The following is a 24,936-nucleotide window of genomic DNA, read 5'->3' on the forward strand; positions in this document are numbered from 1 at the left end:
GGAACTCTTGATGGTAGGTGTATAGAATGCTAGTGACACTGGGATGGAGATTTGGGTGTTTCACACAGTTTTATTTAAAAACAAAATCATCTCAGCAGCATTTGGCTTCAGCCGGTTCCTCTTTTTGTTAATGACCTCTCCAGCTTTTTAGAATATTCTCTCAAATGGCACGAACAAATATACAAACTGGCAGATAGACAAATAAACACAAAAACTGACTAACTGACAGACACAAAAAGTAACTTGTGTGTGGGGGGGCGGAGGGGTGCGCGTGTGTGTGTGTGTATGCGTATTATATAAATCAGTGTATAGTGTGTTAATGAATGCCTATACTATGTGCATTTGCAAATTAATGTGTAATCTGATCTAATTTCACTTTACTTTCCCTCGTTCTCAATATGACATAATGCGCGCAAAAGCTCTCCTCACAACCCACAACATTTTGAGGGATATTTCCCCTTTTTATAAGCATTGTGAGTTTGACTGAACCAAATTGGCTGACTCGACCCCTCGCTACCTGAGTGACACGTCCACGGTCACGGCCGACACGCGTGTGACATCACAACGCTTTGCTTCCGCGGCCAGGTGCTTTTCCACTGAATGAAGCGAGACATCAGTACAACGTATCGGAATACTTGTTGCCGCGAGCGCTCGACACTTGTCTCGAACGTCTGCTTCGAGCGTAACATCACTAGGAGATAGTACCTTTTCTTGTAGGCACCGTCTAACTGTTTGCATAATTCTAACTCACAATATAATCAATCAGGGAAAAGTATTTTGAGGCTAAGCTCGGGTATTTTAATTTTTCATGTTCCTTATCCGATTACTCGATTATTCGAACTAACTAGTTCCTCAATTAATCGACTACTAAAATAATCGATAGCTGCAGCCCTAGTTCAGACTTACAGTGACCCCTTTTCACATGCTGAATCTGCCAGTCATTTTTTTTTTTTTTAATCAAACGGACGTTTGATTGACTTGACCACATGCCGCCTCCTCCGCCCCCTTCAAAGATGAGGAATATTAGTTTTTTCTCGTCAGCAGCAGCCACTGTAAGTAATGTGAAAAGACGTCAGTGTTGTGGAGGTGGGGAACACACCACTAATTTTGCTCCTGATAATCTTAAGACAAATGTTTATTTTTGGCATACCTGGATAATGAAGAGATTATTAACAGGTTTGTATTTATTTTGTCAGTTAATATAATTTATGTTCAGATATTGCAATTTAAATTTTCTAATAAAATCCAGACATCTATTCTGGAAGTTTTCAAAATGTTTCTTAAGTAGGTTTTGAAAACAAAAGTTTGAATCAAACGGTGTATCGCCTGAACCAATACATATGCACTGCAAAAACACACCTTCTTAAAGTGATCCTCTAACTTAAATACATGTAGGCTCTAATAAACCACAATTGTTCTATTGTCCTAAAATATGTTGTTAGAGACACATAAAATGTTAAATCAATGGCAATATTTTATAATATTTAGTCCATATTTTGACCGTTAGTTGGCGCCATGGTTTGCGGGCTCGCAATGATGATGTAATTGCGATCTTTCCAAATGTGTAGCGTGTTCAACAATTGCTTATTGCTGCCTAAACTCGCGAAGTAAAATGCCACGATGTGCTGCTTTTGGATGCAATTTCCAGTCAAATGCAAACAAGAGGAGTGAAGTGAGTGGTCAAGGTGGAATTATTATTTTTAGCTAATACATGTGCATAAGTGGAAGCTTCTCCCCCTTTTTGGTCCCTGTATGCACGTATCCTACCCACCACGCGTTACAACTGGCGCCCGAACATTTTTCCTGGATCCTCAGTCAAGTAAGGGATCAGTCTATTTTCTGGATCCGACAGTCCCACCGCGTCTGCAATATTGGTTTCGGATCTGTCCATTTTTTTGATTCCTCGGTCCCACGGCGGCTTTCCGGATCAGTCTATTTTGTGGAATCGACCGCCTGATCGCGGCTGTGACATTGCCATGGGATCGGTCTATTTCCTGGATCTTCGAGTAAGTAAAAAACGCGGATTTGGATTACTATTGCTATTTTTTATGTTGACTATTATTCGTGGGAGTTTTCCCCAAATCATACTAAATAATTAAAGCACTTTGGCACGCTACAGTGACGAGTGACTCTGACGTGGACCTTGCAACAATGTTGGAGTTCGTCAGGGACACGTGTTTGCGTAATGCTGAGCTCCCGAGTGAAGAGTGGTCAAGGTTGAAATATTTTTTGTGAATAAATGTGCATAAGTGGAAGCTTCTCCCCATTTGGGCACTTTTATACACGTATCCTAGCTACTACACGTTACAATGTACAAGACATGGATTACACAAGGTGTGCTCTTTGGCCTGTACTGTATGTGAAGCACACGACAGCTCTGGATGCTAACAGTCTACATAATTATATTGGGATAAGTTTGAAAACGCAATATGCTTACCTTGAATATCTGCTAATAAAACCGGAGTTCCCAACAGCATACACTCTTGCTCCCAACCGGAGTTCCCAACAGCACTCTATTGCATCACCAGTTTTGCCCAACTTTTGTCTGATCAGGTATTTGCTGCACGCATTTTTCCTGAAGCTCGTCTTGTGAACGACCGACAGTGCTGTCCTGCTCTTCACTTTTCAGATCTGGTTCAAATAGGAAGGGTAGAACTGACGACATGTTGGGAAAGCTAACGAGTGACACGCTGGAATTTCGGCAACGGGACCGGTGACGTCACGCACTGCGACGTAACAAGAATGGCGACCTATCACTTTAAATAATTTTACAAACTTTATTAAAACAAAAACATTAAGAGGGGTTTTAAAATCAAATTATTATAACTCATACTAACATTTATCTTTTAAGAATTACTTGTCTTAAAAATAGAGGATCCCTTTAAAACTAGTTAAGTTCCCTTGTTTTCAGTGTAGATCTACTAGAAATAAGTGAAAATATCTGCCAGTGCTTCAAGAAAAGTTTAGTCAGATTTCTTGAAACTAGTCTTCAACACTCAGAACAAGATAGAGAAAATTATTTCACTAGACTTAAGAAAAATTATGAGACTAAGACGTTATAAATTTGCATTGTGAAAGTTAGAAAAATCCAGATTTATTTTGCATAGATCATTTAGCCTATCAATTAAAAATTCATATTCGTGAAAAATGTAGCTCTAACCCCCGTTCACCCAATCTGTTTGGTTTTATTAATGTTATATCGTCCCTCCCAATATTGAGACCAAACCTACACTCTTGACACACAGTGATCTGAAAGATCCTTAATTACAACAGCAAAGCCCCATCGTAATTTCCCCAGAAATTGTACTTTCTAGTCATTTATAACGTTTTATTGGGTTCATTAATCCTTATGGAGCTTCCGTCAGGTTTCCACATCTTTAAAAATAAATGAAATGAAAATATGATGAGTTTACAGTGTTTTGTTTTTATTGCAAACAATATGATACAAAAAAAAAGATACGCTTTTTTTTTTTTTTTTTTTTTTAAAGACAACGCCATGTTTACCTAAGAGGAGACTGCAGCAAGAGATGACACAAAACCAGGACTAATGATACAGAATACAAAAAGAACACAAATCTCAACACAAAAAAAAAACATCGCGTCCATTCCAGCAACTTTTTTCCTTTCAAAAACAAACAACAGAAAAGTTCCAGTTTGACTCCGACGCTCTGAATCGAATGATACCATTTACGAACGATAAATAAACACATCTGTACCACGAAACAAAACTACTCTGCGAGACGAGCCTCTGAAGATAATTGCAACCGGGAAAAAAAAAGTTAATTTTCCAATAAAATTAAATGCTAAAGAATAAATTAAGAGAGGTTAGAGAGGGCGTGGCGGGTGGGCGGGGCTCAGACCTGCTGGCTGCTGAGAGCAGGAAGTGGGAATAGCGATGGGCGGAGCCTCCCGTCCGTGGCTCCGCAGGCACCAGTGGTATGAAGGCAGACGCGAGCTACGGCCCGTCGTAAAATTCCCCAAAAAATTAGCCGTTACAAAAAGCCCAAATGCTCAGAATACATAAATTAACAATATTTCCCCCTCCCCGCACCTCTGACCTAGCCTGCACCGCTCAGTCCTCCGCTGGAATAAAAATATGTACAGTTGGAAAAAAACTCAGTCACTGTACAAAAACAAAAAAACATGGAAACAAGGCCACTGCGGGTAATTTTTCCCATTTCCCGGTCATTCGTCTATAGCCGTCAATGGCAGCGAATGAGTTAAGACATTTCCAACGGATGGCACGGATTAGCTGAAGAGCAAAACACATACACAGTACATACTAAAATATTTCAAAGCACTATGTCCTCACGGAGGATTTCTTTTTGTATTATATCTAGAAAAATATAATCACCATTCCAAGCGTTTACAAAAAGGCACTGTCAGGAGCCAATCCGGAAAGATCTAGCCGTCCATTTTCTCTACCGTTTAGCAGGTAACTCGAGCCTGAATCCGGACTACCAATAACTGGTCGACAGGAACATATACACTGTAAAAAACAAAAAAATCTTTTTAAAATACTGGCAGCTGTGATTGCCAGGATTGTACTGCTTCAAAAACAGGAAAACTGTAAAAAGAGTAGTGTCAAATTGATAATAAACTACTATAAAAACAAAAAAATTTAACAATTGTTTTTCAGCAAATGACTGCAAAAACCTTTTGTGTATACTCTTTCTGTTATAGAGGTGAAATCACTACACTTCTAAATGGGGGTTTGAACCCATGCGGCAGTCAAACATCCTGACTGTCGTGCTAATAGCCAGGTTTAGCGTTAGCTGCCATGTTTTCGTAACCTTTGACATGCCCACCACTCGTTCTAACCGGTCTTCAGTAGCTCAGTCGTTAAATTAGAGGTCGGCCGATATATCGACCGACCCATATATCGGGCCGATATATGGACTTTTTCTTGCCGATTAAAAAAAAAAAAAAAAAGATTTTGATCAGGCATCTGTGTGGGCAACTGCTGCTGCTGCTTATTGACTTTAGGACCCCAGAAGGACCCCACAGCAGCTTGAAGGCAGGCTGCCACAGGTAAGCTTCAGGCTTACTTGTTTTGTAAATACTGTAAGATTTTTTTTAGGTGTTTACTGAGTGATCCTTGCACTCTAAATGTAACTCGTAGCATTTGCATAGCTTTGCGTTAGCATTAGCTTGAGTATGGCGAGTACCTCTTAAACTCTTAATTTGAATAGGTGGCAGAAATTGTTGCTTTAGCCTTTCAAGGTGTTTACTGAGTGATCCTTGCACTCTAAACATAACTCTTAGCATTAGTGTTAGCATGGTGAGCGACCTCTTATCTCTCAATTTGAATAGGTCGGCAGAAATTGTTACTTTAGCCTTTTAAGGTGTTTACTGAGTGACCCTTGCACTCTAAACATAACTCATAGCATTAGCATAGCTTCACGTTAGCATTAGTTTGAGTATGGCGAGTGACCTCTTAAACTCTCAATTTGAACAGGAGGGCAGAAATGGTTGATTTAGCCTTTTAAGCTGTTTACTGAGTGATCCTTGCACACTAAACGTAACTCGTAGCTTTAGCATTAGCATTAGTTTTAGCATGGCAAGCGACCTCTTATCTCTCAATTTAAATTGGTGTTCAGAAAATGTTGGTTTAGCCTTTTTAGGTGTTTACTGAGTGATTCTTGCACTCTAAACATAACTCGTAGCATTAGCATAGCTTCACGTTAGCATTAGCTTGAGTATGGGGAGCGACCTCTTAAACTCAATTTGAATAGGTGGGCAGAAATTGTTGCTTTAGCCTTCTAAGGTGTTTACTGAGTGATCCTTGCTCACTAAATGTAACTCGTAGCTTTAGCATTAGCATTAGTTTTAGCATGGCGAGCGATCTCATCTCACAATTTGAATAGGTGGGCAGAAATTGTTACTTTAGCCTTTTAAGGTGTTTACTGAGTGATCCTTGCACTCTAAACATAACTCTTAGCATTGCGAGCGACCTCAAAATTTCACTCAATTTAAATAGGTGGGCAGAAATTGTTGCTTTAGCCTTCTAAGGTGTTTACGGAGTGATCCTTGCAAGCTAAACGTAACTTGTAACTTGTAGCGTTAGCATTAGTTTTAGCATGGCGAGCGACCTCTCACTCAATTTAAAGAGGTGTTCAGAAATGTTTTGGGAATTAATTAATAGCATACTCCAAAAATAATCGCCGGATTATTGAAAAATATTCCATTGTTCCTTCTAATCAACTAATTGCTGAGATGGTCGGAAGAAAAAAGATTGTTTGGGACGGCCCTAGTAACTGCACATCCACAGGTTGCATTCTCGTAGCTACGGTGTAGGCCTTTTTTACACCAAGCAATTTTTTAATCTACGTGCTTTGAAAATAGTAACGTATATCGGCCTCAAATATCGGCTTACAAAATCGGCTTTGCATATCGGCAATCGACTGAAAAATTTTTTAGGTATCGGCCAATGAAAATCCCATATCGGTCGACTTCTTGCTCAAATCCTGGTTGGAGAGGTGCAGTGAGTTCACCACCACCATCAAGTACAAATTTTTTTTTACAGTTTTCCCATTTTTTGACGTAAAATTCTGGGAACCAAAGCTGCCAGTATTTTACAGTTTTTTTTTTTTTTTTTTTTTACAGTGTAGAGAGACAATATTCAGACCATCACTAAGTGGGACGTGAACCCCACCTGCACCCGAGTCAGGCTGATGTACACAATTGGCAAAAACAAGAGTCAGCGCGGTATTTTTTTCAGTCCTCACGGCCGGCTCAGCTGGGTGTAAATGGGCTGCTGCTCCCAGTGCTGCGGACTGTGAGCGGGCGGCACCGAAGGGACCCCGGCGCTGTCGGCCACGGGGGTGTACATGGGCCTCTGGCTGGGGCTCATGTAGCTGAAGGTGGAGTACAGGCCGGAGCCTTGACCCGAAGCGGAGGAGTGAGAGTAGTAAGCGCCAGCTTGGTGTTCGGGATAGTCATAGTGGGCCCTGCTGGCGGGCGGGTAGGAGGAGGCGCTGTAGTGCTGCAGGCTGAAGGAACCGTAGGCCACGTGTTGGGGGGAGCCCCCCTGCTGCTGCTGCTGCTCGCTGTAGTGACTGGGGCTCAGCTGCTCCGTCTTGATCTGAGTGGCTCGCTGTTGAGCCGCCTCCCCTGCCAGAGTAGAATGCTTGGACATCCAGGTCCCCTGCGGGGCTACCGCGGAGCCGGCCACACCGTAGCTCCCGGGGTAGCCCCCCTGGGCGGCGGCGGCGTGGCTGTGAGGCGGTAGGTACTGGTCGAACTCATCCACGTCGAAGCTGCCCATGTTGGAGATGACCTCGCTGCTCAGCTCGCCAATGTCGACGGCGCCAAAGTCGATGTTGAGCTGGCGGCCGGGGCCTTCCTGAAGCGGGCGACCTTCGCGCTTCAGGTCCGACTTGGCCGAGGGGAGGTCCGTCTTGGGGGTGGTCGGGGGTGTGGGCGGACCCTGGGACTGACCTGCTGGAGAGAAGCAAAGAGCTATTAACTTCTTATGCTCACACATAATAATGTTTTTCCTGACTTAAAATCCTTTTTGACTCTCTGTATTTACCATTTAAATTGAACTTATTCACTGATATTGACAGCTATCGCCTTCAATGGTAACACATGAGTTAATCTGAGCAATTGTAATCATTTTTGTCCCTTGTTGGTGTATATGAACGTTCCAAAAGTGTCAAACTGTAAATCCAACATGAGTGCAGAAAAACAAAATCATCTATTTTACCCTGATATTTTTCCTCATCAATGATGTTCTTGCTGTCCAGTATCAGCTAATTATTGTTACCATCAAAAGAATGACCAAGCAAAATTAGGTCAGCAGTCTTAAAGATTTACATAGCATCATCTAAATTAATCCAGGTGGTGATTTGGCACTAGTGAGCCATAAAAGTCAGAAATGAACTTCATGGCAAGGTCAGAATTTAACTTTTTGAATGCAAGGGAATCACTTTGTCTACTTTGTTACCATTTTGCAGCATTTTTATGTCTATCTCCTTTCAAAAGGTGATTTTGCATTCATGACAAGGGCGTAGATTTGCCTAGGGAAGTTTTCAGGATGCTCAAATTGTCTCAACCCACTTTTAAGAAAGCTTATTTTCATTATATAATGAGTCCAGTTATATAATTTAGATTGTCTTCCCAAATGTTGTAAGAATAGAATTGACCCTACCATTATTAAATAGATTATTTTCATTATAATCTGATTTACATTTACCCCTTTTCACTTGCCGAATGTGCCGGTCCAATTTAACCCTCTTAAACTGACGTTTGATTGGCTGATGACTTCCCACCCCCCACCCACATACACACACGCAGATCCGACACAGGCAACATATCGACAACAAGCCGCCTCCTCGCCCCCTTCTAAGAGTAGGAATATTAGAAGGTTTTTTTTTCGGCCAGCAGCAGCCACTGCTAGTAATGTAAAAAGACGTGAATGTTGAGGAGGTGAGAAACACACCGATAATTTTGCTACACTGTTAAAAAAAATCTGTAAAAATTTATGGTAAAATACCAGCAGCTGTGGTTGCCAGTAGTTTGTGGTTAAATATACGATGACAATGTAAAAGATATCATCGTACACCAAAAAAAGTCTGCACTGTAAAAACTATGGTGACAATGTCAAAATCATAATGTAAGTAAATTTTGTTAAATTTACGGGAAAATTCTTTTAACTGTGGCTGCCGACAAGGTCAAAGTTATTATTGTAATAAAAAATAAAACGTATAATTTACGGTAAACAACTACAGCTGCCCGTAGATTTACACGGTGAAATCTACGGTAAACTACAGGTAACCACAGCTGACGGTAGTTTACCGTAAATTATACTGTTTTTTTTGCCATTACCGTTATGACTTTAACCTTGCCGACGGCCACAGTTGACATTTTACAGATTTTTTTAACAGTATACTGAAAGGCTGACCTGCATCAGAGTTAGTATAACATTAAAATGTGTGAACTTGCTAACCTGCAAAACTCGAGTAGGAAGCTGCTTAGATAGAAGTGTCCTCCTGTATATGTTTTCTATTGTTAAAGTTCGTTAAACCGTGAGAAATGTACTGAACCGAGGTTTACCTCCTTCTCACCAATTTTCATTTTTATTTTATTCATGTGGTCTTAAAGCTTTAATTTTTTGTTGAGTTGGGCTGTGTTTGTGGACAAAAGCAGTAGTGTTTTACCTGATGGAAGGCTCTACTTTTATTTTTTATTTTTTGTTATTCCCTGACTAAGAAGTTTTTTTCAGTTATATTTAATTTCTTTATGTAAACAGACAATATTGAGTGGTCCTAAGACAAATGTATACTTTTTGCATTCCTGGATTGTTAAGAGATTATTAACAAGCTTGTAGATATTGTATAATTTATGTTCAAGTGTTGCAATTTAAATTTGCCAATAAAATCCAGACATTTATTCTTGAAGTTTTCAAAATGTTTCTTTAGTGGTTTTTGGAAACACAGATTTGTATCGAACGGTGTATCACGTGAAATTTAGTATTTAAGTCAATACTAGGGTTGTTCCGATCATGTTTTTTTGCTCCCGATCCGATCCCGATCGTTTTAGTTTGAGTATCTGCCGATCCCGATCTTTCCCGATCCGATTGCTTTTTTTTGCTCCCGATTCAATTCCAATCATTCCCGATAATTTTTCCCGATCATATAAATTTTGGCAATGGATTAAGAAAAAAATGAATAAAACTCGGACGATATATACATTCCAACATACAGTACTTAAATACTGTATTTGTTTATTATGACAATAAATCCTCAAGATGGCATTTACATTATTAACATTCTTTCTGTGAGAGAGATCCACGGATAGAAAGACTTGTGACTTTGTATATTGTGACTAAATATTGCCATCTAGTGTATTTGTTGAGCTTTCAGTAAATGATACTGTAGCCATGCCCAAATGCATGATGGGAAGTGGAACCATGACTGTGCGTAGTGCTACCAATTGATATATCTTCTCTGCGTTGGGAAATAACATAAGGTGTTAAGATCAATTGCTACCTTGCCTCCCCACATTGCTTCCCATGATATTTCTAATCGTAGGGAGAGAGATTGTAAGGCTTTAGCCAATTAAAAAAAGGCTCCAAAGGCTGCCCAGATTCACTCTACTCATTTTACGCTGCCTTTTATCTCTCTATATAGGTAAAACGGCGCCATTACAGATTGAGCGCGACAATGTAGGTCGTGCAGCGCATGCATTAATTGCGTTAAATATTTTAACGTGATACATTTTTTTAAAAATTAATTACCGCCGTTATCGGGATAAATTTGATAACCCTACCTTAAGCCTAAACTAAAGACTCTGGATGAGTGTAACATATTATGTCTGTAACGTTAAATACAATTAGAAAACGATTTAATTACAAAATATATACATATTAAAAAAATGGCTGATATTTTTTTGCCGATTCCGATACTTTGAAAATGATGTGATCGGACCCGATCGGGACATCTCTAGTCAATACATATTCATTTTTACGTTGATCATTTACAGCCTATCAAATAATTAGGTTCATATTAGTGAGAAACTGAGCACACCTTCACCCAATCTGTTTGGTCTTATTAATGTCCCGTTCCCAGCAAAAAGCATACATGCAGGTTATGTTGTTATATTGTCCCTACCAACGTTGAGACCAAATCTACGCCCTTGATTCATGACACTACTTTTTCGAGTCTTTAAATTCAGCTTGAAATGTATCACTCGAATGTTTCAAATGCATTTTTCATAGGGCTGAACGATATTGGAAAAAATTGACATTTCGACTTTTTGGAGGTTTACGATACACTACTGTTCAAAAGTTTGGGGTCTAAGTGACCCCAAACTTTTGAACCGTACTGTACATAATGAAAAATCCCCGATGATACACTATGGTTCAAAAGTTTGGGGTCGCTTAGACCCCAAACTTTTGAACGGTAGTGTACATATTGAAATATTAAAACTAGAAGAATTTTCACCAGATGACGTCAATAAATCTGTTTGGGAAGATAATGCATTGCATTTATCATTTTATTAGATTGTTTCCCCCTTGTTTTTCTTTCATTTATACTTGTATTCTTAATTTTTTCTTTATTTAATACTATTTCAATCATCTATATTCTTCATTCTAAAAATGTTATCTTAGTTTCTGTATTTTTTGTATTGTTGCATTACAGATTTAGGGTACTTCAACATACTTTAATTGTATTTTACTACATTTAGTTATAATAATTAAAAGTTATAATGTTCGCACATCCTGCGATGGGACTATTGCGCATGCGCACAACGCGATGGCAATGTCTAAAGGATATATTGTGCAGGCCTAATTTTTACCAAGAAAATGAATTGTCCTATACAGCAATATTTTCAATTTAACCCCTTCAGGCTGAAGCATGCTGCTGAAGGACATGACCTGTTCGTGTCTCTAAACCAATAAATACACTGAATTTAGTTGCTATTGCCAATCCTGGGAGATGATTGGATGAAACTTTACCCAGCAGAAGAAATGTAGGTCTGAAGGTGTTTTGAAAAATAAAAATAAAATAAAAAAGACCAAAAAGCGAGCGACTTCACTGAAAAAAAAATGAAACATCGGCTCGTTCAAAAATAAAAATATTGGCTAATCAATCACACCTAAAATTTTACTGCTAATATGTAAACAAATTTATTTATTTATTTGTAACCAAATTAATTCATTTACATTATATTGACAGGAATTTTTTTTAGGTGTGATTGATTAGTCAATAGTTTTGAGATGTTTAGTTTTGGTTTTTTTTTTTCAGTTTTTGGCTTCATACTTAAAACAATAATGGCTATAAATTAACTCGTCTTTTTTGGACTGTGCATTTTGTTGAAAATTGCAATTAGTCTTTCTATTCATGCAATCGAATAACTTGTAAGCTAAAGTTTAGACAGACTAATGCCTATGTATTTTCTCCTACATTTAAAAAAAAAAAAAAAAAGTTTAAATTAGGAATCTCTGGAGAGCGCCGCACTGAGTTAAAAGTCACTAGTCATTATTTCAACGTGGTTGTGGTTACCTGAGTGTTCCCCGGGGGAGTGCATCTCTCCCATGCTGGAAGCGGGCGAGTCTGCCTGCTGCAGAGCCTTGAATATGGCGTTGGGCGAGATGTGCGTCTGCTCGCCGTCGTCGGGCTCGCTCTGGCCGTTTTTCACAGACTTCCTCCGCCTGGGCTGGTACTTGTAGTCCGGGTGGTCCTTTTTGTGCTGCACCCTCAGGCGCTCGGCCTCTTCCACGAACGGCCGCTTCTCGGCCTCGTTGAGCAGCCTGAGACGCATGCATTTGGATTAATTTTCACTTTTATAATCAACGCAAAATTATTTACTATTCACACAAAAAAACCTTAGGGGTTCTCAAATTGCTTTACAACAAAGCAGAATAGAGTACATGATAAAACATGCTGATATGATGGTAGAATCACAGTAAAATAAAGGTGCGCACCAAGGCGAATTGGACTTACCTCCAAAGTTTGCCCAAAGTTTTGCTGAGCTCCGCGTTGTGCAGATGCGGGTATTGGTCAGCCAGCTTCCGACGCGCAGCCTGAGCCCAAACCATGAAGGCGTTCATGGGTCTCTTGACGTGCGGCTTGTTCTTGCTGGAGCCGTTAACGCGAACCGGCATGGGTACCAGAGTCCAATCGTAGCCTTTGAGCACCTGGGACACGGCGTCCCGAATGCACACGGGGAACTTCTCCTCGTCGCCCTCCTTCTTGTAATCGGCCCCGTGCAGGAGGTGCATGTCGGACGGACGGCTGTTCTCCGCGTCCGAACCCGAGCCGGACGGGCACGGCGAGCCGCCGGAATCCTCGGACATGCTGGGACTGGGCGCGTCGGAGAGACACTTGTCCTGTTCTTCGCTCATTTTCAGGTAAGGGTCGAGGAGATTCATGCGAAACAACTAGCACCCCGAAAATCAAAGAAGAAAAAAAAAAATCCACACGCACCCCCAGAAAAAGTTGCAGTGCGAGGGGGAGCGCTCGCCTCCTGCGTCCCTTAAAAAGTTCCCCCTCAAAAAAAGCAAAGGAATAGCCGGTCCTTTTGGAGTTTGCAGGAAAGGCAAAGCGCGATTGCTACTCCACAACTTTGGGAAACGTGACTCACGGAGCGACTCTTGGACGCGCGGAATTTATTCTAAGGGCCAGGAAGTGAATGGAGAAGGGGGGGCTGGGGCCGAGTGGGCGGGGACGTAACACGAGTCTGGCGCTCCAGAACATAAACGCAACTTCAACTAAAGTCTTCTTTTGCACTCAAACTTGTCATAAAATGAGACCATGCAATTTAAAACATCATAATATAGCAATAACAATCATTATATTTTAAAGGCAAAACAGCGTAATCTTGCAAGCAAGTTTCGAGACTTCCAACATTTTGAAATCAAATGCAGCTTTAACATCATATTTTAGAATTGTGAGATGTACCGCAAATCGATGCAAATATACTTGTTTGCATTTGCACTCACGCGTGTGCGCATATTTGAGTTCTAGGTGTGGAGGTGGCACTTGTTGCAGTATCACTGTGGCCAATAGGAGGCGACAACCGTCCAGAAACACCGAGGCGGACTGAAGCTATGAAAGCAAGCCAGCAAAAATATACAAAAAGTTTTTTCTCCCCACTCCCACAGTAAATGTAGATATATAAATTAGTTAAACGTGCAGGTTTTTTTCTCATGGGGGAGCATTATATTGTTTTTTTTTTTGGGGGGGGGGGGAGTACTTTTACAGTATCAATAGTTTGGTAACACTACAATAAAGGTCCTTTAACCCTATATTGCCAAATGTATCACATTTGATGCACCTAACATTTCATGATTTTGAGACTAATTCAGAATTTTGACATTTCTTTTTGGGAAAAAAAATGATGGATGCAAGTCAACACATGCTTCTGCAGGTTCCATGAAAAAAACCAAACAGGATTTAGCAAGGTTTATAGATATCTGAGCGCTTATTACACATATTCATTTTGACGTTTCTTTTCAATTTCAATTTGAAAAAAAAAAAGGTTTCATTAGGACCTTATTTTTCAAATTTTGGGATTCTCTGATGATTGCTTCATATTTCTGGCATTAAAGGGTTAATTAACAATATTCAATGCATTTTTATCAATAGCTAATGTTTAACATGATTAATCTTTCATATAATCCCTTATCTAACACTAATATATTCATCAACATTAGTTAATGTATGTCACCTTAAATAATGTCTTATTGATTTCAACAAAATATGTAGAAGTCTGCTTAAGATTGCTTCAACTTCATTCATTTGAACTATTAAATGGTTCAGCATATCAGCTACCAAAGGCTTACATGTGGTCTACTTTGCGATAAGTGTCCAAAAAATATGCAGTAATGGTTAATTATGGTTTGGAAGAGGCACTTATAAGCATTTATAACTTAGTTACGGGACACATATGCTACACTTTACAATAAGGGTCCAAACTATATTCAGTAGTAGTTAAATATGGTTAAGTAATATTTATGAGGCACTTGTATGCATATTTTAAGATTAATATTAGGTAATTAACGTTGAATAAGACCATAGTTAGGTTCGCAGCACCCAATGACTCACAGAGCAATGTTTCCCAATTTGGAAGAATCATATTCATTTACTCCGACCAGTATACATTAATAACTGTGTAATAATGCAGTAATGTGTATGTGAGTTAATGTTAAGGATTGCATTATATTATCTTTTAATGGTACTTAGCCATTAGTTTAGTTACTGTCTGGTTATGCATTAACTAATGTTAATTAAAGTATTAATTAATATTTGATAAGAGATAGATATAGGGGGATAGCATTTGAAAGAAATGGAATAAAGCTGGTAAATTAAGGGCAAACCAGTCCAAAACCTGGTCTAAAAGGCCACTTTGCCAAGATTTAGTCAGCGTACAAAATAGGGCTCTGCGTTTCTTAACCTTCATCCATAGGCTTTATAACCCATTGACATGACACGGGAAACAGGGCCGATTCGTGGGGGCCTATTTTCAAAAACTTCAAATTCAAATATTTACAAAACCAAAGCTGCTACCGACCTAAAACCAAAACAGGCACCTACCTTAGCCATATATGAGTCTCCGTGTGCAGCACCATCAAAAAAATTCAAAGTCGTTCCTTTACAAAATCCCAATTAATGATTTTCTATATAAGTATAACACAACTTAAAATGGCTATAAAAGTCTCAGATTTTACACTACACGCACAAAAATCACTAAATGCAGAGATAATCATCTATATTTTCAGGATCAATAGCAATATTTAACATATCATGTAAATTTTTGACCAGAATAGCAACTTATTTTTTTTTATTTACTGCAAGTTTTCAATAGCCAATAAATCACTCAATTTAACATCAGAAACTTAATACTTGAGAAAAACATGCAGAATCAATCATAAATAATATGTAAACAGTAGGGCTGTCAAAATCATTGCGTTAACGGGCGGTAATTTTTTATTTTTTTAATTAATCACGTTAAAATATTTGACACAATTAACGCACATGCCCCGCTCAAACAGATTAAAATGACAGTACAGTGTAATGCCCGCTTGTTACTTGTTTTTTGGTGTTTGGCGTCCTCTGCTGGCGATTGGGTCCAACTGATTTTATGGGTTAGTACCATGAGTGAGCATGGTGTAATTATTGACATCAACAATGGCGAGCTACTAGTTTATTTTTTGATTGAAAATTTTACAAATTTTAATAAAACGAAAACATTGAGAGGGGTTTTAATATAAAATATCTATAACTTGGACTAACATTTTTCTTTTAACAACTACAAGTCTTTCTTTCCATGGATCACTTTAACAGAATGTTAATGTTTATGCCATCTTGTTGATTTATTGTTATAATAAACAAATACAGTACTTATGTACCGTATGTTGAATATTATACATATATATATATGTGTGTGTGTGTGTGTGTGTGTGTGTGTGTGTGTATCCGTCTTATGTCTTATCTTTCCATTCCAACAATAATTTACTGAAAAATGTGGCATATTTTATGGATGGTTTGAATTGCGATTAATTACGATTAATTAATTTTTAAGCTGTAATTAACGCGATTAAAAATTTTAATCGTTTGACAGCCCTAGTAAATAGATAATTAATAAATTCTACACACAATCACAACTTACTATAGAATGGAATAACCCTTCATTATCATTATACACCATATAATGTCAGCGAATGAGGCTAGCGGCCGCCTGGCGTAAAATGAGCTTTTCTGGCGAAAATTCTTGTGAATAAATGCTTAACTCCCCTAATTATTCATAGATATGGATGTAAAACAGTCTTGGTTCTTGGTTAGAAGCAAAGAAACCATACAGTTACCGTTTATTTTACGCATATTGATGAAGTACCATGCTACTTCTGTATGTTAGCGATCGAGGCTAGCAGCCGCCTGGCATAAAAGGAGCTTTTCTGGCAAAAATTCTTGTGAATAAATGCTTAACTCCCCAAATTATTCGTAGATATGGACGTAAAACAGTCTCAATTCTTGGTTAAAAGCAAAGAAACCATACAGTTACCTTTTATTTTACGTATATTGATGAAGTACCATGCTGCTATGTTAACGAATGAGGCTAGCAGCCGCCTGGCCTAAAAGGAGCTTTTCTGGCAAAAATTCTTGTGAATAAATGCTTAAATCCCCGAATTCTCCATAGATATGGACGTAAAACAGTCTCGATTCTTGGTTAAAAGCAAAAAAAGCGTGCAGGTAGCATTTATTTTGCGTAAATATTGCCAACTATGAGGCTAGTCAGTTCCATGTGTAAACAAAGAAGAAAATTCCTGCGAATAAATGCTTCAATCATGCACGCATGGTACGAAAAATATCATATTTACCTTGAATTCTTGAACAAATCACTTCTGAGACAATCCTTCCTGTTTGTATGCGTAGTTAAATCCAATCGAAAGTGAATCCAAGCTTAAATCTGACATGAGCGTGTGCCGTCTTCGGCTATTACTAAATGAAGCTCGGCCCCCTCTGATAAGGCGTGACGCAAAGAATGATGAAGTGTCAGGTCAAAAGATTTTTGAAGTCTATGCTTCATCGAACCCCTGAGGCTTAGTCACCGAAGCCCAAGGGTTCGATCGAACCCCAGTTGAGAACCACTGAACTAGCGCAAACGTATCACAAACAACTGGCATTAAAGTGCATGTGACACGAAAAAGCATGTTTATTTCATAATACACGCAGTATTTTAAGCTCCTGAATGATATGGACCGCTTGGATGTGTGTGGAGGCGATCACTATATTTATTTAGTTTTTTGAATCCCGCCCTATGAAAATGAGTGACTTCCGGCATCGGTCTTGCATTGAGGAGGAGGGCGCTGTGACGTGCACGGGTGAAGGCGTCCTCTTCACTTTCCAGCCGTACTGTTGTGTATGAGGACTAATGATTCAGCTGATTTTGCGGATTAATACGTTTATTTTTCGCATCACGCCAGCCAAACGGCTGCAGAATTATCTTGCTGTATAAGGGAGAGGCATGTGCGCCTTTTTGGAGTTTCAAAAGGTTCCCATTCACCGTGGATATTGGCCAAAACAAGCCCTACTACTGCGGGACCATTGGACTTACGAGGAAGTGAGTAAACATCTTGTTTTGTATTATGTCAAATACGAATACAGCGATTACAAAGTAAACACTACAAACTTTCTTTAAATATAGGACTACTTACGTTTGATCATTGATAGGCTTATAAAAAGCTCTCCTCATGCACATTAGCTGCACAACAACTGCAGCCGCCCTCCTCCGCGGAACGAGCTATAAATTGCTGTCTGCCGGGCGGTTTGCCGTTCCGCGAAGACAATCGACAACCCAGTCGTCATGTCAAATAATCCGGGCTAGTTATGTGTGATTTTGAGCTTCGAAGACTTTGAAACATTACTCGGTTCGGGTTAGCATGTCGGCTAGCTGTCACGGCTCTTGGTTTGTTTACATTCTCCGAAGCCGGGGAAGGGAAATTACTTATGTCCGATTTAGGTGTTATATCGTTCGGGAGGTGCGACAATAAAGGTGAAGTCGACAGTTTTGACCATTATGGAGTAATTTTGCCATGTCGTCCTGAATAAGTGCATTTTTATTATTTCATAATCCATTTAGCACAAGACTGTTATTTGTCATGACCATGCCATTTATTTAGCAATTGGGGAAAATACTTGGATAAACAGAATATCCTGTAAAAACATTGAAGTAAAGAGACAGAAACAATGACATTTTGCAGCTCTCTTCGTTGCGTTTTCTTCGTTCAGAATAGTTCCCCCTCGACGGGCTGACTGGTCCTTCTCAAGCCATTTATTTAGCTATTGGGGAAAAAATACTTGGATAAAAAGAATATCCTGTAAAAATATTGGAGTAGAGAGACTGAAACAATGACATTTTGCGGCTCTCTTCGTCGCGTTTTCCTCATTCTGAATAATTCCCCCCTCAATGGGCTGAATAGTAAAACCGATGAGCCCAGTCTCCTGCTGATGTCATCCACCTGTTGGGGACGCTAAAGCCCTATAATGGTAGGCGTGGCTAACCGGCAGATTAAAAGACGAATTTCTTGTCATCTGCGCTTTGCTAAATTGTTGTATATAGTCGAATCGTCTCAAAATATGATTCTAATTCACATAATAATGCTATTTAAGACTTTTTTTCTCCTGTCGTATGCTCTTTAAATGGGGGGTTTGAGATATTAATTTGGAGTGATGTGACTTGCAGCCCCCATTCACTGAAGAATGGACCCGAAAGTGTGCCATTTATTTGCGCTACCTGTTGGGACACCCTTCTGTTATTGAGAGAGTTAGTACGCTCAATCAGTTGTGACGGAAGGGCTCCGATTAGGGTTGTTCCGATCATGTTTTTTTGCTCCCGATCCGATCCCGATCGTTGTAGTTTGAGTATCTGCCGATCCCGATATTTCCCGATCCGATTGCTTTTTTTTTTTTTGCTCCCGGTTCAAATTCAATCATACCCGATAATTTTCCCCGATCATATACATTTTGGCAATGCATTAGGAAAAAAATGAATAAAACTCGGACGAATATATACATTCAACATACAGTACATATGTACAGTATTTGTTGATTATGACAATAAATCCTCAAGATGGCATTTACATTATTAACATTCTTTCTGTGAGAGGGATTCACGGATAGAAAGACTTGAAATTCTTAAAGGATAAATGTGACTTTGTATATTGTGACTAAATATTGCCATCTAGTGTATTTGTTGAGCTTTCAGTAAATGATACTGCAGTCATTTAACCTCTGCCCAAATGCATAAAGGGAAGTGCAACCATGACTGTGCGTAGGGGCACCAATTGATATATCTTCTCTGCATTGGGAAAGAACATAGGGTGTTAAGAAAATGATCAACTGCTACCTTTCTTCCCTACATTGCCTCCCACGTTATTTTTAATTGCTGAGAGTAATTGTAAGGCTTTAGCCACATAAAAAATGGCTCCAATGGCTGTCAAAATTCTCTCTACTCATTATACGCTGCCTTTTAGCACTATCTATAGGTAAAACGGTGTCTATATAGATTGAACGCGACAATGCGTGAGTGGGTCGTGCAGCGCATACGTTCATTATTTAACGTGATTAATTAAAAAAATTAATTTTAAAAAATTAATTACCGCCGTTAACGCAATAAATTTGATAGCCCTACTTTAAGCCAAAACTACTCTGGATGAGTGTAAGACATTTTGTCTGTAACGTTAAATACAATTAGAAAACGATTTAAATAATAAATATATATATATATGTTAAAAAAAGGCATGTCCAATATTTTTTTGCCGATTCCGATACTTTGAAAATGACGTGATCGAACCCGATCCATTGGCATCCGATCGATCGGGACATCTTTAGCTGCGATTGATGTCAAAACGATAGCAGCACAAATAAAACATTTTACAGCACAAACGAGCACAAACATAGCACAAACGATTGACATTTTTAAATAAATTTGCATTTGATGGGGGGCCAACTTCCCGGAGGTACGTCACCTCAACTGGCTGAGGTGATCTGCACATTTCCTGTCTGGGATAATAACAGAAGCTTATTTCTATTTCGGTTATTTTGAATGGTTGACCAAGTGGCTGTGTAGGTTCCTTGCGTGTGTGCTTTTTGGGAGGTGTGATGCCGTGCCGCCGTCCTGTTGCGCAGTGTCAGCACACACAGGAGGGAAAGCCACCGCGGGCTAACACCAGCACATCAGAGGGGTGGCGGGGCCGTGTTGTGGCCCGAGTGTTTTGAGCCACCCCTGAAGACCGCCGCCGGGGAGGGGCTCGGAACACGCCGGGACCGAGCGGGTCTTGGGAAAGTTCTCAACTCCACTTCGAGCCGTGGCGTTAAAATGTCCAGGCAAACACTGAGGGTAAACTGCCAAATCATGTCTTCCACCTCTCCCAGCTCCCTGAGATTCCATTCAAGACCTTCAAGTCCACCGCCCGACCCTCTGTTTTGGAAAACTGGGAGCACTATTCAAAGATTTGCTCAACTAGCAACTTCAATACAAGAGTTTTATTGAAAATGTAGCTTCTACAAACAATTCAAATTAGGTAAGTTGCCACCAAAAGCTGATAGTCAAAATCGATCAAATGTTAATGACGGCAGTGTACATCCAATTGTCAATGGTAGTGGTGGAATGTAACGAAGTAAAAGTACTTTGTTAATGTACTTAAGTACATGTTTGTGTATCTGTACTTTAATTGAGTACAAATATGAAGTGGTACTTCATACTACAGTGGGGCAAATAAGTATTTTGTCAACCAATAATTGTGCAAGTTCTCCCACTTGAAAATATTCGAGAGGCCTGTAATTGTCAACATGGTTAAACTTCAACCATGAGAGACAGAATGTGGGGGAAAAAACTCAGAAAATCACATTGTTTGATTTTTAAATAATTTATTTGCAAATCATGGTGGAAAATAAGTATTTGGTCAAGACCAAAAATTCATCTCAATACTTTGTCATGTACCCTTTGTTGGCAATAACGGAGGCCAAACGTTTTCTGTAACTCTTCACAAGCTTTTCACACACTGTTGCTGGTATTTTGGCCCATTCCTCCATGCAGATCTCTTCTAGACCAGTGATGTTTTGGGGCTGTCGTTGGGCATCACGGCATTTCACCTCCCACTACAGATTTTCTATGGAGTTGAGATTAGGAGACTGGCTAGGCCACTCCAGGACCTTGAAATGCTTCTTACAAAGCCACTCCTTTGTTGCCCTGGCTGTGTGTTTGGGTTCATTGTCATGCTGAAAGACCCAGCCATGTCTCATCTTTAATGTCCTTGCTGATGGAAGGAGGTTTTCACTCAAAATCTCTCGATACATGGCTCCATTCATTCTTTCCTTTACACAGATCAGTCGTCCTGGTCCCTATGCAGAAAAACAGCCCCAAAGCATGATGTTTCCACCCCAATGCTTTACAGTGGGTATGGTGCAATTAAAAAAAAAAAAAAAAAAGTGAGTACCGTATTGGCCCGAATATAAGACTCAAGTTTGAAAAAAGACTTTTTGAACACCAAATTAATTTTCATTAAAAAAATAATTACAGTACATCCTAAACAAATGATTATGACAATATATGTGAGGGAAAAAGCATGTTATTTTGCCTCATTCAAATCTTAATATCTGAACTTTTAAATAAGTAAACTAAAGTGCAATCACATTCGTAAATGAATGGCTTCTGGTTTTTGAAATGTAAATAAACCAATCTATTGTGATAAAACAACAAAATTGCAATAACTGCATTAACCATCAAAGTGAAGTCTAACTGTAACTGTAGGCTTGAAATAAATCTGAATAAGGAAAAACATTGCAATAAAATAATGCAAAATGGTTCAACTTGAGAGTAGCGGAGATCTGTCATGACAGAACATCGCTTCAATGATATCTGGCGCCATCTAAGCGTCATGAATGTGTATAACGTCTAGACCGCGAATATAAGACGACCCCCTCTTTTTCAGTCTTATTTCAATGCAAAGAACACCATCTTATATTCGGGCCAATACGGTACTTCATCCACCACAGGTTAATGGTACCTAATGAGCTAACAATAAATACAGAAATGTTGGAAAAGTGATTTAAAAAAAAAAAAAAAAACTCGAATTTGATCTCTTCTATGCAAAAACTACACATTTCAGCACTGCGGGCCTGCTTTCTACATGGCGAGAGAATATTTGAGTGAAGCGACGTGACACCTGTCCGAGACTTTCCGCCAACCGTGCCAACTGGCGCAGACGGACAACCGTGCAAGTGAGGAAACGTTGACGGCATTTGCTCTTGTCTCTCACCTCACGCCGTCGCTTTTTCTCCCAGACTTCAGCTGGCGAGCGAACGTCTGACTTTTACAGATGGGCCGGGCAGATCAGAGCGCCAGGCCACGGGCACTTGTTGGCGTTTTGAGACAGGACTCATAAGTGTGGGAGTGCGTCAAGGGTTGGTAGATTCTGTCACACTTCCTTGATACCACCAAATAATCATCAGTTATGAAAATGTTAGGTTGTGGCCCGTAATTTGAAGTGAATGGAAACTAGAGTTGTCCGATATTTGATCGCACATGATTTGTGCGATCTGCCTTTGCACAAACCATGCTCACAGACTGACACAGCATATACCATATACTTATTGACCATTAGTAGTCTCCAAAATAAGATCCTTGGGATTTGTTAACTGAGCAGACCATTTGTATTCAAGGTGCAAAAATTAGATAAACAATGAATGATTGAAAAACTATGTATTATAAACTCATTACATATAACTACTGCGTTACTGGAAAGAAATAGTCACTAAGAAAACTAGAAAAATAATAAAAAACAAAAATCCCAGCAAAATGCATTTTGGGATTTGTAATTGCATCTTAGGTCTTATGATTGCCTGCCTATATTTTAATGGTTTGGTCGCCCCCGAGTGGCTCTTTGGGGTTTGGGCATTTTGGCTTATTTCAATTGATTTTATTTATATGCATTGTTAATAACGGCGTAAGTGTATAACAGCATTTTTAATGGAGTTATTTTTTTTCAGTAGTGAGTAATCTAATTAATTACTTTTCCCATCTTTGCAACCCCATTACTGTTACTTAGGGGCCGTTTACTTGGTGACTCTCCGAGAATCCAAAAAATTTTAAGGGGCCGTTTACATGGTGACTATCCGAGAATACGAAAAATTTCAAATTTGCATTTGCATTTGCGTCTCCATTTGAACAATGTCGCAATTCCGCATGAAAACGATGTAGTATTCATGCCAGGCCCTAGGGGGCAGTGCAGATTAACTGGGCGACCGAGAATGATGCACTTTGACCCCACCAAGCTCCCTCAGCCCGGAAAAAAATATCCCCGCCCACTCGAAGCAATGTCATTTTTCTTTTGTTCAAAAAGGCACAAAAATTGAAACGTTCAACATATTCAATTTAAAAATATTATTAAAACAGTAAATTAAAGCCGACATTCCGCCATATTTGCTGTTTTTAATGTTTAGTAGCACCGTTGCGCACGCCCAATGTGACGTGTACGAGTGCTGACGTTAACAGCGCGGTCTCGCGCCGCAGGAGCCTTTGATATGCATGCCGAGGAAGCCCCCCTCAACCCCCCGCAATCGGATTCTTCCACTTTGGAGGCAGGATTCAGAATTTTTCGTCTTCGCCGACACCATATGCGCGTGAGGCGAGTCCGCAACTCAGTCATTGAGTCTTTGTGTCGCAGAGTCACCATGTAAACTGCCCCTTAGGATGTGAAGGGGCGCGTTGCAACACAAAGCTCACAATTGCCTGATAGAGAAGAACAGAGCGGGAGGGGGAGGAGGGAATTGGGTCGTGACGCCATTGCATACGCGATGATGATTGGCTCAGAGCATTAACATAGCATTCACGTTAGCATTTAGCTTGGCGAACGTCAAACTTTTCGGGCAACTTTTTGTTTTTTTAGGGGTGTGTCAAACGATTAAAATTTTTAATCGAGTTAATTACAGTTTAAAAATTAATTAATCGTAATTAATCACAATTAATCCCAATTCAAACCATCTATAAAATATGCCATATTTTTCTGTAAATTATTGATGGAATGGAAAGATAAGACAGAAGGCGGATATATACATACAACATACTGTACATAAGTACTGTATGTTTATTGTAACAATAAATCCACAAATGGCATTATTAACATTCTTTCTGTTAAAGTGATCCACGGATAGAAAGACTTGTAGTTTTTAAAAGACAAATGTTATAGTTACAAGTTATAGTAATTTTATATTAAAACCCCTCTTCATGTTTTCGTTTTAATAAAATTTGTAAAATTTTCCATCAAAAGTAGAGTTAATATTATAATAATAAGAATAAAAATAACAATAATAAGAATAGAGTGACCAAAGTCTGAGTAAGTATTACGTGTATTTTGCATAACTATTTTGATATGGAATGCCAGTTCATTTTGCATTGTTGTTTAACTGTGAGAATAGGGCCTCATTATTATAGACTGAAGTGATTTTCTATTTGTGAACATTATTTTTTTTTTGAGAGGGATAGGAATATTATTTTTGTTGTGCTTTCACTAAACGATACTTATGTTTTTTGTGAAGGAGAAGCTTATGCCAATAAACGGCGCGGTCCAAAGAACGCATGTGTCCACTCGCCTTTATAAGATATATATTTCTGCACATATCTTACCCAAAATACAACAAGAGACACATAATTTCCACTAAAAGAAAGAAAACTTACTGAAATATGTGTGGAGCACAAATAGCAATTTGCATTGCATTGTGCATACAGCATAAACATCTCACAACCACTAATTCTCCCACGTTCAGAAGAAATAACATTAGTATGGAATGGCGCTGCCCCCAAGCGGCCGGTGGCATTCTCTTCACTCTTAATGTCCATAAACGGCCTCATTGTAATCTGTCTGAGGCAATGTGCGAGCTGGTCATTCAGTGCATGCGTTAATTGCGTCAAATATTTTAACGTGATTAA

The 24,936-nt window shown here is 39.3% G+C and overlaps 1 protein-coding gene across 2 annotated transcripts; it reads right to left on the minus strand.

The window, feature by feature from the left end:
• Positions 1-3,404: 3,404 nt before the first annotated feature.
• On the minus strand, positions 3,405-13,091 carry LOC130904469 (transcription factor Sox-9-B-like). Of its 2 annotated transcripts, none has more exons than XM_057817230.1 (3): positions 12,450-13,091; positions 12,009-12,256; positions 3,405-7,440 (listed from the first exon to the last, which is right to left on the minus strand). In XM_057817230.1, exons 1-3 carry the CDS (start codon positions 12,875-12,877, stop codon positions 6,725-6,727), a joined length of 1,392 nt encoding a protein of 463 aa, XP_057673213.1. In that variant the 5' UTR covers positions 12,878-13,091; the 3' UTR covers positions 3,405-6,724. The 2 variants fall into 2 exon arrangements, with proteins under 2 accessions (XP_057673213.1, XP_057673212.1); XM_057817229.1 differs by having other exon boundaries at positions 3,405-7,443.
• Positions 13,092-24,936: the final 11,845 nt, after the last annotated feature.

This window comes from Corythoichthys intestinalis, chromosome 16 (assembly GCF_030265065.1).
Source record: "Corythoichthys intestinalis isolate RoL2023-P3 chromosome 16, ASM3026506v1, whole genome shotgun sequence".
NCBI classification, from domain to species: domain Eukaryota; kingdom Metazoa; phylum Chordata; class Actinopteri; order Syngnathiformes; family Syngnathidae; genus Corythoichthys; species Corythoichthys intestinalis.

What these genes read in the sequence shown, in the direction of transcription:
- LOC130904469 (XM_057817229.1), bottom strand. Translation starts at nt 12,877, where the DNA reads ATGAATCTCCTCGACCCTTACCTGAAAATGAGCGAAGAACAGGACAAG. An exon ending in ACTTTGGGCAAACTTTGGAG is followed by an intron (nt 12,257 to 12,449) that starts GTAAGTCCAATT and finishes CATGCGTCTCAG; the next exon opens with GCTGCTCAACGAGGCCGAGA. An exon ending in CTCCCCCGGGGAACACTCAG is followed by an intron (nt 7,444 to 12,008) that starts GTAACCACAACC and finishes GCTTCTCTCCAG; the next exon opens with CAGGTCAGTCCCAGGGTCCG.